This window comes from Hippocampus comes, unplaced genomic scaffold (genome assembly GCF_001891065.2).
Source record: "Hippocampus comes isolate QL1 unplaced genomic scaffold, H_comes_QL1_v1.1 scaffold16, whole genome shotgun sequence".
Lineage (NCBI taxonomy): Eukaryota > Metazoa > Chordata > Actinopteri > Syngnathiformes > Syngnathidae > Hippocampus > Hippocampus comes.
In genome coordinates this window covers 826-18823 of record NW_017806168.1, presented here as the reverse complement: position 1 = coordinate 18823, position 17998 = coordinate 826, and the positions used below count along the sequence as shown (strand labels likewise).

Genomic DNA, 17998 nt, shown 5'->3' with positions numbered 1-17998 from the left:
AAACGGACCCCATTCTAGATACAAATTACCTTGTGTACCAAAACATTGGTTCAAACCATAGGTTGTATAATGTTTCCGAACCAGAGACACCATTCCCTCTGCCAACGCGTGAGATAATTCATGACACAAGAAGAATTCTTGGCAAAATGGGTTCACTGTTCTTCGCCACATTCTTTGTTAACCGATTGGAATTTGAACTTAACCTAAAACGTTATCATGTTGCTGATAGTCAGCAAGTCCCCCCTCTCAAAAACAAAAACAAAAATAAACAAAACAGAAGCTGCACCCATAGCTGCTTTGTTGCTGTGTGCGCCGCACCTAAAACACCACAATTTCATGCAATAACGAATAGCATTCGTTTGTCTGATTTACCAATTAAACACATACAATACAATACATCCTAATTTATATAGCTCTTTAACAGCTGTAACAAAGCGCCCCACAAAACCGTTAACATAAAGTAAAACAATAACCACAACACATAACAATATACTTATAGGTGAATGAATATAATACTGTATAATGTTTTTATATATATAGTGAATGAATTTGAGAACGAGTGTTTTCAAAGGTGCTTCTAAATGAAATGTGTTATTATTATTATTATTATTATTATTATTCATTCATTCATTCATTCATCTTCCGAACCGCTTGATCCTCACTAGGGTCGCGGGGGGTGCTGGAGCCCATCCCAGCTGTCTTCGGGCAGTAGGCGGGGGACACCCTGATTATTATTATCAGAAATAGGCGTTACCATTTGCTCCGGACTCCGTTTCCCACAATTCATTGCACCACTTTTATATCATCGTCTCGCGACCATAACTGTCTCTCGGTTTCATGATCTAAATTCGCTGTTTCCGTGCGTGAATTGTCGACGAGAACGACAGATCTTACTCGCTTGGTTTATAAACTGATATTTGTGAAGAAGACCAAGACGGAAACACACCAAAGAAGTCTACGTGTGGGGGGAAATGAGCTCGAATGCCGAAGACTTGTCGAACATGTTTCGGCTAAACGCGTCTTTGCTGTTTCAAGACAGCTGTCCGGAGGAATCCCGTTTTTTACTGTAAGAAAACAGTAATTTGTTATTATTTAGCACTTAACAATTCACCCTCACAACGCTCGTTGCCATTACCTTTGTTAGGATGGTGGAAATCGGACATTTAAAAGGCAAAATAAACCATATGTGAAATCTCATTCAAATTTTGGATAGGAGGCGTCGTTGTTACATCAACATAGCAATTAAAACGCAACATTAAAGTCTTACAGAAATCAAAAAGGCAGACTTCCTGTGTCTATTTGAGCTTGGCTTCTCGAGCTTTTTTTTTTTTTTTTTTGTGGGTCTATTTCTGATAGACATGCCTACCAAATTTCATGCTGCTAGGTGAAATCAACCTTGAGGGATGAATTATTTTAGAAGTGAAGTTTTAGAGTTTTTTGTTTTAAAGAGTCATAAAACTCATTTAGGGTGTAATGACACATTTTTTTGTTGGTCTACTCATAATAGACATGCCCACCAAATTTTACAGTATGCTGGTCAATAAAACCGGTTTCAGGGACAGAATGTTTGAAAAATTCCCTGGTGCTTGTCGAGTTTCGATACGGAGTTGTTCTCGGCCTGATTGGTGCTGCCGATAACGGGAGATGACACAATATATTTCTACCGCCATATTATGAGATGGATGACATCATTAAAGCCATCTCATTAAAGCATTCTCCCAATTCCACGCTATATTTCACTGGAGGCGGGAGGCAATTTGTCCTCTGTGAAAATCATGAGTCAATTTAAGTCTTCAGGGGAAATCTGTTTATCAGTTGACTGCATGCACGCGCGCGCGCACGCACGCACGCACGCACGCACACACACACACACACACCCACACACACACACACACGGACAAGCACGCACGCACACACACACCAAGGATCAAATTTTGTAACATCTTTTGTATGATTGCTACCTCATATAAGCCGTTGAGCCCCAGACAAATCTGAAATGTTTGAGTTTTGTTTTAGCTCTTGTTGGGTGACTTGACAATGCCATGACACGCGAAACGGTAATTACTCAACTTTTTGGAAAATCAGTCCCCCCAAAGCTAGTTTCCCTTCTCAACATGAAATTTGGGAGACATGTCGATCATGACGAGACCCACAATGAAGTCTGAAGAAGCCTCGACTAAAAAGGCACAAGTAGTCTGCAGTGTTTGTTAGAGGCAGCCATTTCAGACTCATTTAGGCCTTTTCCAGTTGTGCTTTGTGGACCCCTGCAAGACATTTTATCGAATTGCTGACAAATTTGAACCTCCAATATTGGAGAGATGGACAATGCTTAATTATGAAAACTTTAAATTTACATCCTTGTGGGTGGGCAGACCATGACTCGCTATAGAACACAAAATGTTAAAAATGCATTTGTTTGGAACAGTGGTTCTTAACCTTGTTAGAGGTACCGAACCCAACCAGTTCATATGCACATTCACCGAACCCTTCATTAGTGAAAAATAAAAAAAATATATATTTTTTTTACAAATTCAAGACTTAAAAAAATTGCATTTATTAAAAACTAAAAAAAAGTTAACACAATTAATTGTAGTATAAAGTATAATTTTTTTTAATTATGCACAAAATGAACCCGCCAGTAATGGCCAAGTGGGCGTATCAAAACTAATTGACATGTCATTCACATTTTTTTTTTATTTCAGACATGAACTCTAAATATTAAACTGACAGTTTAATCCAGGAGTTTATTAATTGGGAGTGGATTAGAGGCGGATTGAATCTGATTTGAGAGATGAGCGATGGAAAATTAGTTGACGCTCTTCATCTGTCCTGGTATCTTCCATGTAATGTTTCACCTTCAGGTTGGAGCACATCAACAAACGCCCCCGCCTCTGCCAGATTAAATCTGACCCCAAACAATCTGCAGGCCTCCCAAATGCACGTGCAGCCCAAAAAAAAAAAAGATAAATCCCTTCATTGATTCAAGGCCGCAGCTAATTTTAGACAGACTTATCGTTGGCTCACTTCAATGAGTGCCCAAATACCAGGATGTCATTGGTGGCGCTCCAAAAGTGGAGGCTCATAGTAGGGAGTTGAAGCTCGTGATATATTTTTATATTTTGGTGGCTCGCCATGTATTGTTTGACGGAGTCCAAGTTGGCTTCCACTCTTTTTAGACGCTTGTATCCAAGTGTCGCCACCAAAACTGATGACAGTCTTTTGAGCTTGGAGCTTAAGTGCTGATTTAGAGTCGAGCTAGCTATACTTGTATATATTTAAATATAAATCTCTTTTGCCTCCGTTTCTCCATCCTATCTGCCAACTAAGATAAGATAAGATAAGAAAACCTTAATCATTTGCAGAGTTCCATTTGTGTCATGTTGTCGTCATGTGTCTAATATGTCTTTTTTTTTTTTTTAATCAATTTACTCCACAGTGACAAGCATTTTGCATCCCTTGGTAAGTCAAAAGCTCCCTCATGAAGATGATGGTAGTGTTTCTAAATTTCAGATAAGCTAGCAGTTTTCCTGCTACTAGCGAACATTACATCATGGTTGCATGGTTGTTTAGGAATGACTTTCTCGTCAGTTGTTACACTTTTGATTACTCTCATTTCCAGACGAAAAGAAGCCACAATCCCCCGTAGCGCTGGACAAAATGTCAGTGTGCAAGTACTGCTTTCAGTGGCTGCGGCCCAACAACCATCGGGTGCGCCTGCGAGCCAAAAGGCGTCCGTCCGCCAGGGTGCAGAGGATCCTGCGGCGGAGAGCCGAGGGTAAAGCGCTCGGCCTGGTGCAGAAACGCTTGCTGCAACGCTTCTGGAAGTCTTCCTCAGTACTGGTGAGACAGACTACAGATGCCGGCAGGGGTTTAAACACTGGTGCTAATGTTGTACAGTTTCGGCTCGTTACTTCCTGTATTAAACCGACTTGATTCGACCTCAACGCCAGTCAATCGGTCATCATGTGATTTTGGCATCTCCTCTTCCAGTCGGCCATTTTGTACAAGATTTTGAGAGACTAGAACACCTCGTGGAGTAGCGAGATATCCGGCCAACAAGGCGACAGTGTTTTCATACGTGCATGTGTGACCCAGAGTACCGAAACAAGCTAGTTGTGGAAAAACATAGCAGTGGTATTTCGATTGGTACTCGTCTGAAAAGATTCTTCCCCGGCGCTACCTCAGGAGGGCCAACAGCACAAAAGTGAAATGCCACAGCGGACGTGGCGCTGAAGTCATCTCATTACCCCAGTGTGGGATTCCGTGTTGGCATTCGGGATAACATTCCGCTTTTCAGTGTTCTATGTGAAAGGCAGAGGTTGATAAATGTGTGGTCGACAACATATGTGACCAATGTTGCCGCAACTCTGAGGGGGAGCCTTGTTCCTGTTCATCACGAGTTGAAATTGACGATTGCTATTGCTTCGTTGCTGAACAGGTTGTTTGCGTTTCAGTTTTCAGCCTGCACGTTTTTCACCAAAACAACAACAATTGTGACCGTTTACATCCTCATTGTCTCTTGAAGCCGTGACCTCACAACTCTGTCGTTAGTCAACGCAGATGGGGAGTGTTTTCATCACGCGACTTCCTCGTAAACTGATACCCTCCTCCCCCGGCAATATTTTTAGCCTCTTTCGACCGCTAGTCATGGAGTGCACGGTGAGACTCCAACAATTAGGCCTCATCCACTCGTGCCGGACCGGCAAGATGATCAGGGCTAGAATGCGAGTCGCTTCCTTCCACGTAAACACCAAATAACCCAGACACCGTGATTAGCGTCCACTTGTCTCCTCTTAAAAGCCGAGAGGTGTGCCGCCTCAAAGAGCTCGGCGGAAGCTGCTGTGTCGCATTGCGCGACTTGCAAACCGCCCGTGTGACACTCTTACACAGCACGGTGCTCGGCTGCCACGAATGCGTGCGAAGTCGCTGGTGTTGTCAATCACTTTGACGCTCCGCAACATCCCCATTTGTCGCGGGTCGCTTTTTGCAAGAACAGTGGCTTGACTGGTCTGAGTTAAAGAAACTGAACTCCCATTTTTCACTAGGTTTGTGGATGTTTCTGTTCTTTATTAATTAGCACTATTTCACGGAATGCGCGATGGACACAAAAAAGCGGAAAAAACAAGGTTTGGTACAAAAATCCACCCGTCAAGGAGAACAGCGACTATAATGCTAAAATGTGTTTGCTTTTATGTCATGAAAACAACAACATGACTTAAGAAAGGGCTTTTAATGGCAAAATAATCATTTACAGATGTACAACCGAGAAACCTACCATGAGTGCCGCTGACTCTCACCACATGTCTTGAATTGAAAATCTCCCCCCCGGACCCCCATGGCGTTCTTTATTCACATCGTGATAGATTCTGTTTAATTCACTAATTAAGACATGCAGTCAAATGCTCATCTCTGCTCAAAACATTCGCAGCGAGTACCAAAATATTCAAGCAGCTACAGACCGGTGCGGACTAGTATGTCGGCTGTGAGGTGTGAATGTCTCTCCCATGATTGTGAGGGGCCGGTCAGGGTCCATATCAGTCAGCGCCTGTGATGTAATTCCTCCTGCCTCTACGAGGTTGCTGGTCAGATTGTCTGATAATAGCTCGTTAGTCGAATCGGAGCGAGCGAGAGGCCGCGACCATAAATGGAGAAGGAAATGTTTATTTTTCTCCCCGGGCAGTGCAGCAAAAAAAAAAAAAAAAACGTCGTGATCTTAAGTGGTTGAAAAATACTTCCTGGAAGGGCCATTTGCTTCAACTCCCAGCAACGATTTAAGCCACCGCTGCTTCACCACCAGCCATTTTCTCATTTCCCTCATATTCCGTAACAGGGTACCACATTGCGTCAGCTGCTCAATTTGCCAGTATTCATCTGAATTGTCGGGCTTTACAACTTGACGAAAGCTCTGGCTTCACTCTGGGTGCAACAGGGGGAATGGAATGCAAAACAACAGTGGTGGTAGTCCTTTGTCCCCTTTTTTTTTTTTTTTAAGATGAGTCAACTGTCCCCACATGTGTATTTGTGTCTGCAAACTATTCCAGTCAAGCAGTGCCAGCTGGGTTAGTCATCATTGAAAAAAAAAAAAAAATCCTGTAAGCACAAGTAAATGTCTTCATTCTGTGGACCAAGCAAAAGTTACGCCTCCTACACCGGTAATAAAAGTCAGCCGAGGAACTTGGCGATCCCCGACGGAAGATTAACCGTTGGCACCGGCAACGGGCCTCGGTCCGGGGGGGGGCGATTTACGGCACATCCTCCACGCATCCCTGTAACTGATCCTGACAACATGAGCCACATTAATGGAATTATACTGCTTAGGGAGCTGCATGTGCCGGAGGGTCTTAGTATTTCTGTTGAAAATTAGTTCTTGCAAATAATTGGGGGTACTCGTCTCAAAAGAGTTAAAAACATTCGGCCCCAAAAGTAGCTTACTAAATACATGTTTCATTTAAACAAAGTAATTACAGTGCTGTGAAATAGTATTTGCCCCTTTCCTGATTTCTTTGTTCTTCGCATATTTATGCCATACAAAGGTTTCAGTTCATCCAACCAACTTTAATATCACACACAGACAACCCATGGAAATACAAAAGTAACTGTGACGAACAGTTTTGGGAAAGTTGAGTTCCAATTTCACAGGGAACACCCTACCACCACAACTGTTGAGTCAAGAAATCACATAAATAGAATCCATCAGACAAAGTGAAGTAGACAACAAGATCTTTGGAAACAAACGGATCATACCACGATCTGAAGGAATTAGAAATAAAGTTATTGAAATCTATCAGTCTGAAAAGGTTACAAAGTCATTTCCAAGACTCTGGAGCTTCAGCAAACCAATGCCAGAGCCTTTTTCCACAAATGAATAAAACTGGGAACAGTGGCAAACATTCCCAGAAGTGGTCGACCAGTTAAAATGACTCAAAAGTGCGACAACGACCCATGCAAAAGAACCTACAACAACATCCAAAGATCTTCAGACCTCCCTCAGTTCAGGTCAGTGTTCACGACTCTACCAGAAGAAAAACACTGGCCAAAATTGGCATCCCTGGGAGAGTTCCCAGGCAAAAAGCACTGCTGTCCAAAAAGAACACAAAGACGTCTTAATGATCCTGAAGATTTTTGGAAAAACATCCTGTGGACTGATGAGTCAAAAATGGAACTTTATGGAAGATGTGCGGCTTGTTACGTCTGGTAAAAATGGCACAGCATTTGATAAAAAGAACATGATACCAACAGTGAAGTAGGGTGGTGGCAGTGTGATGCTCTGTGGCTGCTTTGCTACCTCAGGCCTAGGACAACTTGCTGTGATTTAAAAAAATAAAATAAAAAAGGTTTCGGAGTGGCCAAGTCAAAGTCTGGATTTGAATCCAATTGAGATCATGCAGTGTGACCTTAAACGGGCAGTTCGTGCTTGAAAACCCTCCAATATGGCCGAGTTGAAGCAATTCTGCGAAGAAGAGTGGGCCAAAATTCCTCCACAGCGATGTTAAAGACGGGGGGGGGGGCAATTACTTTTTCACATAATTGACTGGTAAGTTTGGATTTTTTTTTTTTGTGTGTCTAAATAAATTAAATTGTCATTTATAAACTGCATTTTGTATTTCCTTGGGTAGTCTCTGTGTGATATTAAAATTGGTTTGATGAACTGAAATCTTTGTGTGTGATAAATATATGCAAAGAACACTGAAATGAGGAAGGGGCCAAATATTTTTTCACGGCACTTGTAGATTCTTCATTCTTTGCTCATCTGTCAGACGGACGGACAAAAGCAAATACAAATTTATTTAGTCTCTTTCGATGCCTGACCGTCATTGGATTCTTTCCACTCGGCCAGAATGTGGGGAAAAAAAACCAAAATGGTCCTGTTGTCTAAATGGCCGCAAACACAAATACGGCTGTCAATCATTTTGTCATCAAACCATCTTTTCATCATTCACGTGCTGACATGCGGGGGCACACAAACATAAATGTTTGTTTAACTTTGGTGGCGCTGCCGTTCTAGTTTTTATTTTTAAACCTACGCCGTGCAGTCAGTGTGAGGTCAAAATCCTCAGCCTAGCATGAACCAATCACAATCGTCACGTGCGCGTGCGATCCGTGTCAAGGGATTTGGAGGAAAATTAAACGCATACACGTGATAAGTGGCTCCGTACTTCGACGGTATTATCCGGAGGAAGTGGGTCACTTAGTCAACATGCAAATCTTTCAACGTTTGCTTTGGTCAGAAGAAGCAAAATATTTCAAAATCTAGAATCCGCAGAGCTGTTTCACACACGGGTGTCCGGTTTCAGTGTGATGGAGTAGAACTAAGTAGAGACACAAAAGGTAAAAGTCCAGTGCAGTCGGTGAATTAAAAATTGCTCCAACACTGACATGTCTGTGGCGAGAGACAAGGTCCTCAATGAGAATAAATTGTCGAGGGAACTACCGGCAGTTTGCTGCTGTTACTTTATTAACTCATTCACTCCCAAAGACGTATTTAGATGTCTTTTCAGACGCCATTTTCAGACCCTTTTCAAGTACAGTCAATATAAAATGAGGAGCTGGGATTAAATGTGTGGCGTCTGAAAAGACATCTAAATACGTCTTTGGGAGTGAATGAGTTAAAAAAAAAAACGATTCCAGCTTTATCCGTTTCATGAGATTTTGTCTGATTGCTCCCAAATTTGAAGCAAGTATCCGAGACAGATGGATGACTTGCGAATTGGTTTCGCCGTCATGTGTGAGCGGAGTATGGCAAAGAATTTTGGCGACTTGCGCTTGACCAAATATCTTGTTATGTCTGATCAGGGTCTCACCCCGAAGACCTTCATAGGTGGCCCCTACCTTCATAAAATATGGTGATGAAAGACCGAAAGCTCTGGTAGGCTCACAGGCCATAAGTTGCCCACCCCAGCTTCAAAGCCAGTCTTGCCTTTGAACATTTGTGGTTATCAGTTCACTCGTTTTTGCATAATAATGGTTTGAAGTGATCACTGTAGTTTCCAAGAACATGTTGTACCTTTTTGAAGACGTGTTTACACGTTACTGGATGAGTTTCTGCAGTGAGCAGTGTTCTCTGCACAGTGCTGGGAATCCACCAATAAATCCACCCCTGCGACAGCGTGCTGGCCAGTCATTCCTACATTCAGCCACACCCCCTTTGCCCCCCCCCTTACTCCGTGGAAAGATGGGTGGGCCGGTTGGCCAGACGCCTATAAAGCTGGACGTGCACTCGCCAGCGTAGTAAACACTTCGGAGCAACCCAACGGCGTAACCAGTCGCGAAAATGGCTACCTTCGTGTCGGTGAGTTTTTCCCCCATCTCGTCAGCTTTTGGCTTGTGTTCTGAAGGTGGTCCGGGGTGACCCCTTTGATTGTGGAAGTTGCTGTGTCTTGACGGCGTATGCAGAGGATGTTAGCAATTTTTGTGCAGTGGCAAGCAAAAAAAGAAAGAAAAAAGGGGGCATATTTTTTTCATGCAACCTGGGGTTTGGCTCACTATGGAGATTATGCGATTGTCTCCCAAATGAGCTTTGCTTTATCTGCTCCTGGCAAATTTCCTGTTCAGTTTTGGGTTTGGATCCTCAAGACTTTTTCTTGCACCCCCTGTCCACCGTATCACAATTGTAGACATGTTCACCCAATTTCCTGTCAATCGTTGGAACTTGTGTGCGAGGCAAATTTTTTGATTTATTTTTATATGTATTTGTTTAGATGGCCACCTGCCACACCTGCAGCAAGACTTCCAGGCATAAAGGAATGAACCGAGAGATTTTGTCTACCTTCCCCACCCCGGGCAGCGCAGGCAAGCTCAAGACCCCTTCATCAGCCAACAGATCCATGCCTGGGAAGACCCCCGGCAAGGACAAGACACCCCATCGCACCCCCAGGTGAGTTTAGTCCGACCGAACTAAGACTGTGACTCGACGTGATGCTCTCCTCTTAACTTCTCGTGGTACCCATTCGCCAGGTCGTCCAACTCCTCCGGGACGCCCGGCTCAATCTCTTCCTCCTCGTCCACCCCTTCGGCCACCAAGACCCCCTCCAAGGGCAAGAACTGGGTGGTCCAACGTCTGAGCAAAATCCTGATGCGTGAGGATAAGTCAGTCAGCAAGAAAGGCAGCTTGAAAGACTTCCTCTTCTCACTCTGAGTTGCCTCTTCTTCTTCTACTGCTTTTGTTAACAAACCTGTTTACACAGAAGGAAGGGAAGCCACTTTTGGTTCCTTAGTTGTTACAGCGCCCTCTGCGGATGGGATGTTGCAGCAATGCCGCCAAGAACCTCGCTGAGCTTAAATGCGGTTTAGTTTAGAGGTTTTGGTGTGAAAATTCAGCAAATGAGCATAATCTGCTTCACTGCCATAAATGGGAAATTTGAGGGATTTTTTGGTATTGATCAACGTTACAGCGATGTCATTTGGTGTGGTTGGATATGCTGGATATCAATATTCAAACTTCCTTTTGTAAGACATTTACAAAAAGTGTCACCAATGATTTTGTCCTTATGTTTGATAAGCTGATAGTCTCTTTTGTTGTTGCATTTTTTTTTTTTAAAGAGAAGGCATTTTATATATTACTACTGTACCTTGGTGTTTGGTGGCTGAATATATATGTGCATTTTGCGTTTACTTTTTTGTACAGTACTTGTAAAAAATGTTTTTGTAAGACTCGTGTTTAAGTGCTCCCCACTATGGCTTTATTTCTGATTTACAAAATAGTGTGATTTGCTGTCCTATTACAATCCAAATTAATTTTCTTTTGTTGCAGTTAGTGTATGCGTTTTATAGACATGTACAGATACTCGTCAAAAAATTTGAATATCATGAAAAAGTTGATTTATTTCAGTTGTACTATTCATAAAGTGAAACCTGTGTAATGCATTCATTCATTCCACACAGGCTGATATATTTCAACTGTTAACTCATTTTAATTTAGATGATTGTATTTGAAAACCTTTGTACAATATGCTTTTTTTCCCCTACTGCCTTACCCACCCACTTACCTCGACAGTGTGTAATGCTTTCATACTGCACGTTTATGTTTGTATGTCACTTCTTTGTTGAATAAAACCAAGTGTAACTGCTGCCTTTTTTTAGTATCTTATTCAATACAATGTAACCATTATGTTTTAAGTTATTTGAAGGTAGTGTATGTTTAGATTTTGTTTATACAGTACTGTACTTATAAAACTACGGTTTGACGCCAAGTATTCTCTAATGCAGTTCCGCCCGCCACCTGCTGGGGGAGATAGACTTTCACGAAGCAGCTAGCTCGCCCGCACCGGAAGTGGAGCAAAACGACGTAGCCTAGCCATCGGTACCCTCTCAAGTGTTTCGCCCAAAATATCTTTAAACGCATTAACACAATATTATTTTCTGTTGAACGACATTTGCCACAAAATGTCGAGTAGAAAGAGGCCGAGGGAGAAAGAAGAGCGACGCGAGCACAAACGACACAAATCGACGTCCAAGGAGGACGACGAGAAGCTGAAAAGTCAGATGAAGAGACTCAACCAGCAAGTGCAAAACCTCAAACACATCGAGACATTGTGAGTGTTAAAATTATTTCTTAAAATATATTCACGCTCATAACTAGGGCTGGTCATCACGGCCTTAAAATGAAGTCTCCGAATCAAAATAACTTTTTCTTTGCGTTTATTGTAATGTTTTTTTTTGCCACCTAGCGTATGTTGACGTGAATTGCGCGAGAATTTTGTCGAGAGACCGGGAATCGACGGCTTACTTGCCACATTTGACGGGAATGATACCGTGATGGAGTTGGATGCGTTCTGCGCTGGTAATGAATTTTAACACAGGCGGAAGATGCGATTGGTGCATTTGAAAAGAGCAAAGCAAACGGGAATACAGTATCGCTGATAAACCTGCTTGCGTAAAGATGGTAATCCCGAAAACAGCCTACTGTATTTTACGTGACGAAACGAATTGAAAACTTAGAGAAAAGGGACAGAGGGGTTTAGCTTTGCACGTACAATACATGACTCACAGCAAATAATCGATTCCCGGTAGCCTACGCATCACGCCTGAATAATCAACCAGCCGACCTACTGACATCACGGTTTATAAAAAAAAAAAAAAAAAAAAAAACGAATCACGATTCACGGCAGGCCAAGAATCGAGAGTTGCCGGTCACGGCAAAGTAAACACTGCCTTTCTATTTTTTTCCTCCCCTTCTGCTTTATTTCTTCGTTTACCATTTTCCCCCCAAAAATTGTCTGTCCGAGCATCAACTGCCACAGACTCTGTTTGCAACCATGTTGTTAGTGTAAGTACTGCATGTCAACAGAGATTTGAGCTCCCAAAGCAGCTAAATCATTACAAACACTGCCACAGACTCTGTTTGCAACCATGTTGTTAGTCTAAGTACTGCATGTCAGCAGAGTTTTGAGCTACCAAAGCAGCTAAATCATTACAAATGTACTGACAAATTAACTGGGATTAATCAATACCATTGTTTAATCATTCAGCCATTCCTACAGCATAAACTGGATTGTATTTGGAAAGTAATTAAGCAGTTAATCTCCCTTTTCTACAGCTATGAAAAACCTCCACCAGGATACATTAAGGTAATGTCTTATTTGGCCAAGTCTTCATAAGAAACTAGTGGTCATTAAAATGGTCTTACACAGGTAATGTCTTATTTGGCCAAGTCTTCATAAGAAACGTGACGCTAGTGGTCATTAAAATGGTCTTACACGCTCAGCTTTGATTTACAGGAACACATGGAGAAACCCGAGGACTGCATTCCAGCCGAACCCGGAAATGAGGATGCGCGCACCTTCCTGGCCAATGCGCCCACCAAGGGCCTGTGGATGCCGCTGGGCAAGGAGGTCAAGGTGATGCAGTGTAAGTGTAGAGCATTCGTGTCATAGAAGTCCCCGAATATCGCACAACTAGAACCCCGAGTGTCTGAATTGACTACGCTTTTTGTATTAAAGGCTTCATATTACGGAAATTGACTTTATAGTGTTGGTACACAAGTGGTTACAGAAATGGGGCCGTGGACATGGGAGAAGGCAATATTGTGTGCTGTGTTTGAATGCGTTTGTTCAATTCATGTCCCCAGTTATACAAGGGTGTGTGCACTTGTGCAAGCCCATAAAACTGCTGCGAGGTAATAAAACAACCGCCATGTCGCAACAGGCGGTTGCTCCAAAAAAAGCAAAAAAAAAAAAAAAAAAAGCAAACATACAGCTGGGATCTTCATTGTTCTCCAACTGTCACGGCGAAGTGCACCAAATGTTGATGGTGACTCATTTTCTCTCGCACGCGCTCATCAGAGAGCCGCAAACGTTCTTCGCCTTCCTAAATTGGAGGGAGGTGGCCTGAAAATGGAGGTCAGCTGAAATGCATATTCACTATTTTTGGGCTTATCCCCTGCCAATAGCACGGGTCCGTTCCATTTTTTTTTTTTTTTTTTAAACACAAAAAAATTGAAAGAGATGGCATTGATCTCCAATGGAGAAGATAACATCAATTAATTGCTATGTTTGTAATTTCAGAATATTTGGATTTTGCGTCACTAAAGATGATTTTGGAGTTATTTTATTTGAGTTTCTCTGACTCTTGCAGGCTGGAGGTGCAAACGGTACGGCCATCGCACAGGGGATCGTGAGTGTCCGTTTTTCATCAAAGGCAACCAGAAACTGGAGCAGTTTCGCGTGGTGAGTGTCCGCGCACACACACACACACACACACACACACACACACACACACACACACACACACACGCATGTTGGCTGCTCGATCCAATATATCATATAATGGGACAATGGAATACTCAGCCCCTGCTGTGATTACCATAAATGCAACTGCATCCTTTTTTTTTTTCTCCTCCTACCGGGAAACTGCTGAGTGACAGAAAAAAAGAAAGGGTGGGGGAGGGGGGATAAAGAGCAAAATGGTGGTAAATGCCTTAAGAGGCCCTTTCCCGACTTCTATCTCTTGTCTCTCGGGCGTCCATTTTGACAGCTTCCTGTTTTTCTGGCAGGCCCACGAAGACCCCATGTACGACCTGATTCGGGAAAATGAAAGGAATGAGAAAGAAAGCAGGTAAATGGGCGTAAATATAAAAGTATTATTCGGTGGTTGTGTGGCCGCAGCAGGATACCGGTGTGAGTTTGCATCCATTACAGAAAGGTCATTGAAAGGCCAGCTTTTGAAGCCTCTTGTGCGCTCGCCACATTCAACATCTGACATCTTCCCCAAAAGGGAGAGGAAATAAGAGTCAAAGCTCCGCCTCCCAAGTCTCCTTTTGAACTGGTCATTATCATCATTTAAAAAAAAAAAAAGAATTAGGCGTCCTTTGGTATAGACATAATTGCATTTGAATTGTTTCTGAGCAGGATAGCCACACTCTTCCATAGTTGCAAACAAGCAGTTAGCTCGCTAAATAGCTTTGTTTATACCTTGGAAATGAATGTTCTGCTGGTGTGGCCGGTTGAGGGTGCCTCATTGTCCGCCCTGAGTGCATGCGCGTCACAGAGATGGTGGAAGAGCGAGTTGGGGAAACAATGTAAAAACCCTGACGTGACAGTTTGTATGTACAGAGGGGCTTCGTGCCGGTGTTGCCGCTTCAGAGTGCCCCGTTATCGCTATGTGGAGAAGCCCCACGCCATACTGGTGGGACTTATCCAGCCAGGGGAAACTCAAATGGGTATCTTTTCGTGGCTCAAGCAAGTGGGGGCATCAGGAAGATGCTCGACAAAGTACCATTCTTTATTTTTTTTTATACTTGACAATTTTTTTTTTTTTAATGTCATCCATATCTGCTCTCTTTGGTGTATTTTTTTTTTTTTAAATGTCATCCATATCTGCTCTCTTTGGTGGATCAAGTTTAACCTTTTCAGGGGTAGTGGTTACTACAGTGGACAGCTTATCATGTTATCAGGTTACGGAGTGCATGAAAGGGTTGAAATACATTTTTATTTGGTTTAGTTTTTTACGTTACCGACACGTTCAATTATCCAAATTAGGCTCATGAATAGTATTAGCTCACATGCTAGCCCAAACTAACACCCTAGCATAAGAAGACATTATTTCCAATGTTGACTGACTTTTATTTCCTGGATTTTGTAGCTTGGAGTTTGACACCAACACTCTCCATTATTGTTGTTCCAGTAGAAACCGTTTGGTGGAACGCATTTTCCCATCTCTTTTATTTTGCAAGATAAGCAGTCACGAGGTCACGTTGACACTCGCACATCCCAAGCCGGCCAATAAAACGCAAGAAATCCCATCTGTGATTTGTGTGCACCTTCCACAGAGTGGTCAGAAGGCGTCTCAGGCTCATAAGTTAACACATGTCCCAGGGGCCAAGACTTGAAAGATCAAGTGGCGTCTGCGCTGAGAACACAGCTGCTGCTCGGATAAAGGAAGCGCCGCGGATGTTCCCGCCAACTTGCGTCTTGATTGTCTGACCTCGCCTCCTCTTCCAGGATCCAGCAGCTGCAGCAGCTTCTCCAGGACACCACGTCATCCTCCTCGTCCTCCGACTCTGACGGCGGGAAGAAGAAGAAGAAAAAGAAGGAGAAGAAGAAGAAAAAGAAGAAGAAGAAGCGGAAGAAGCATAAGCACGCGTCGTCGTCCTCCGAATCCGATTGATCCGCGGCCGCGCGGGGGAGAAGTTCAGAAACGGTACCTTCAGACGTCTTCCTTCTGCAGGTGACGACTCCCCTCTTCTGTTCGATAGCAGAGTGGGCAAGGTTCCTTTTCGTTGTTGCTCAGATGTCGTTTATTTATTTTATTTTATTTTTTTAATATGTCCACTCTCCCTTTGGTTTCTGTGAAAACGCCGTTGACTGCAGAGCGCGCAACGGAAACCGCGGACCGTCGCGCTCGCGAGTAAACCCTCAGGACGTGACTGCGGAGCATACTTGAGATGGTTTGAGGTTTGGGGGGGTTGTTTGCTCTGGAAAAAAAAACAAAAAAATCCACTCGGCGGGTGAGAAATGTACGCCAATGTTTCTCGTGTCCTGAGAATAAAGACAACTTGTTTTTCCACCGTGCTCGAACTCCCAACTCCAACAGAAATGATGAAGAACTGGCTGTGGCTTGCGCTTCCATCAGTCTGGAATGTTGAGATCACCATCCCCCCATCCGTTGATCATCTCACTCTCACTTGGTTCAGGCAGATGGTCGTGTAAGAAGTCTCGTTTTATCTCAGAGCTTTCTTCCTCGATCGCAAATAGAAGAAAACGAATGATTTGAATTGACTTCAAATCCGCCGGTTACTCCGCAACAACCAATTTCTGATTTTGCGATTTTTGTCCATATCGAATGCGTTGCTTGCCGCCATCTTTTTGTCTGCTCGACTTTCTGTAGCTGCCAGACTCACAATTCTGTCATGACAAGCTCTTAGCGTTGCCTCAGATTGAGATCCTTGCCCAGGATTTGCCTCAGCTTTGAAGACTTAAGTTCATCGCTAAGTGTAACACCCGTTCAAAAAATAAAAATAAAAAAATCAAGATAAATGAGATAATCTTCAGTGGCCAGTCGCCATTTTGTACGTTTGGAGTCCCGTCGGTAGCAAATGTCAACGTTGCCGTCTTTCAATCCAACGTCAAGTAACCGAAAGCCGAAGACCAGACAGACTCATTATTATATCTTCACTTTTAATGTCATCAATATCCTCACAACTTGAAGGTTTCCCTTTGTTTCGGTCTTCTTCCATCAGACCGGTTTTAGAGACGGCAATCTCCCAAGGGCTCTTCATGCGTGGAACAACGGATGTCACCTCGGCAGCGGCAAGTGTCCGAATCCGAGTGAAAGGTTTCCATGCACTGGAACTAATAAAGCTGGCGTCTTGTTCCCTTTTTGCAGCTGTGTAGGCCCGTAGAGACTCGCTGCCTTTGACATCCCGCTGCGCAGCTTTAAATTCAAATGCGGCTCCGGATAGAAGGATTACTGTTACGGGCGCTCGCTTCTAGTCAGAAAACATAGCCGCCATTTAGAAGCGCAAATGCATCTGAAGGGAGAAGCGTTTTGGCTTTGATGAGTTTCAAATGCTACCAAGCTGCCTGAAGCGCAACTTTAACCCCTTTTGAAGTCTTAAACCTTCCCGCTGGAAAACCTCATCGACGTAATCCAGTCTTTCTTTTAGATGTCGATTTACCAAACTACACAGATGCAATAAAACTATTCGTTACCACCACCTGCTTGATCTGGTGGGGCACTGCCCCTCTTAAGAATCATGTGTTGCTTCCTCGGGTTTGTTTTTGCCCTGCCATTTGTTCTATTTTTATTCTATTGCTTAATAAACAAGAAGCATGCCCGACAATTAAAAATCAATATTTTTTTGTGAAAGCGCCACCTGTTGGATCTGCAGGGGCACTGCACCTCTTGCCCCTTCACAGAATCTGTAAAAACAGTCAATCTCTCGCTGAATTAATTAAAGATGCGTCATTTACCAAAAGGGATCCAACTGAATCATTGACTGTAACATGAGAATTGCCGAGGAGAAGACAGCGAGCGTTCAATGACGATGAATTATTAAAAACGTGGCTCCCGGCCCACCCGCGGCGGTCAAAGGTTTTCTTTGGCGTTGCCACTCACTTCATTTGCCGTATCATCACACTCGGCAGAGATCTTCACTCAATTCAAAAATGTTTTTCATGAATGCACATCGGAGAGGTTACCGAAAATGTAATATGAATGTAAGTTTTTTTTTGTTGTTGTTTTTTTAATCAAATGTATGTAAAACTTCCCGAAGTATGACTTGGACACCACCAACACCACAGTAATAAACATGGATAGTAATAAAAAAAAAATTTCATTTCATGTCTACTTTTTTGTCATGATTCCATCTTTTGTGTGTTTGAGGTTTTCCTGAATTTGGGAATTTTTATGAGCAAAATTCCGGCTTATACGGGGGCGAGTATCTAAAATGGTCATATGACTTTGTTAACATGGCTATGATTTTTGCTTCATAAGTACTTAATTATTATGGTCGAGAGTAACAATTAAATCAACCACAATTATAGCTGTAAAATAATTGGTG

General features: G+C 43.0%; 2 protein-coding genes and 1 long non-coding RNA gene across 6 annotated transcripts; all 3 read left to right on the top strand.

Moving 5' to 3' along the window:
* The first annotated feature begins 812 nt into the window (after positions 1-812).
* rmp24 (ribonuclease MRP subunit p24) lies at positions 813-11068 on the top strand. Its single transcript, XM_019895995.1, has 5 exons — positions 813-1066; positions 3437-3459; positions 3620-3840; positions 9699-9874; positions 9955-11068. Exons 1-5 carry the CDS (start codon positions 972-974, stop codon positions 10133-10135), a joined length of 696 nt encoding a protein of 231 aa, XP_019751554.1. The 5' UTR covers positions 813-971; the 3' UTR covers positions 10136-11068.
* Positions 3869-7227, top strand: LOC109531614 (uncharacterized). Its single transcript, XR_002171210.1, has 2 exons — positions 3869-6471; positions 7073-7227. It is a non-coding gene; the product is annotated as an uncharacterized LOC109531614 (long non-coding RNA).
* Positions 11069-11234: 166 nt separating the features above from the next.
* rp9 (RP9 pre-mRNA splicing factor) lies at positions 11235-17782 on the top strand. 4 transcript variants are annotated; one of them, XR_002171209.1, is made up of 7 exons: positions 11235-11531; positions 12536-12566; positions 12717-12846; positions 13573-13664; positions 13991-14052; positions 15438-15663; positions 16672-17782. XR_002171209.1 is itself a non-coding variant. In XM_019895994.1 (7 exons), the coding sequence occupies exons 1-6, from the start codon at positions 11383-11385 to the stop codon at positions 15601-15603; spliced, it is 630 nt and encodes a 209-aa protein (XP_019751553.1). In that variant the 5' UTR covers positions 11235-11382; the 3' UTR covers positions 15604-15636; positions 16274-17782. The 4 variants fall into 4 exon arrangements, 2 of the variants coding, with proteins under 2 accessions (XP_019751553.1, XP_019751552.1); XR_002171208.1 differs by having other exon boundaries at positions 16274-17782; XM_019895994.1 differs by having other exon boundaries at positions 15438-15636; positions 16274-17782.
* The last annotated feature ends 216 nt before the right edge of the window (positions 17783-17998 follow it).

Coding starts and splice junctions, on each gene's coding strand:
- rmp24 (XM_019895995.1), top strand. CDS start 972: ATGAGCTCGAATGCCGAAGACTTGTCGAACATGTTTCGGCTAAACGCG. Junction 3,841..9,698: donor GGAAGTCTTCCTCAGTACTG/GTGAGACAGACT, acceptor GTATTTGTTTAG/ATGGCCACCTGCCACACCTG. Junction 9,875..9,954: donor ACACCCCATCGCACCCCCAG/GTGAGTTTAGTC, acceptor CCCATTCGCCAG/GTCGTCCAACTCCTCCGGGA.
- rp9 (XM_019895994.1), top strand. CDS start 11,383: ATGTCGAGTAGAAAGAGGCCGAGGGAGAAAGAAGAGCGACGCGAGCAC. Junction 11,532..12,535: donor CTCAAACACATCGAGACATT/GTGAGTGTTAAA, acceptor CCTTTTCTACAG/CTATGAAAAACCTCCACCAG. Junction 14,053..15,437: donor AGGAATGAGAAAGAAAGCAG/GTAAATGGGCGT, acceptor CTCCTCTTCCAG/GATCCAGCAGCTGCAGCAGC.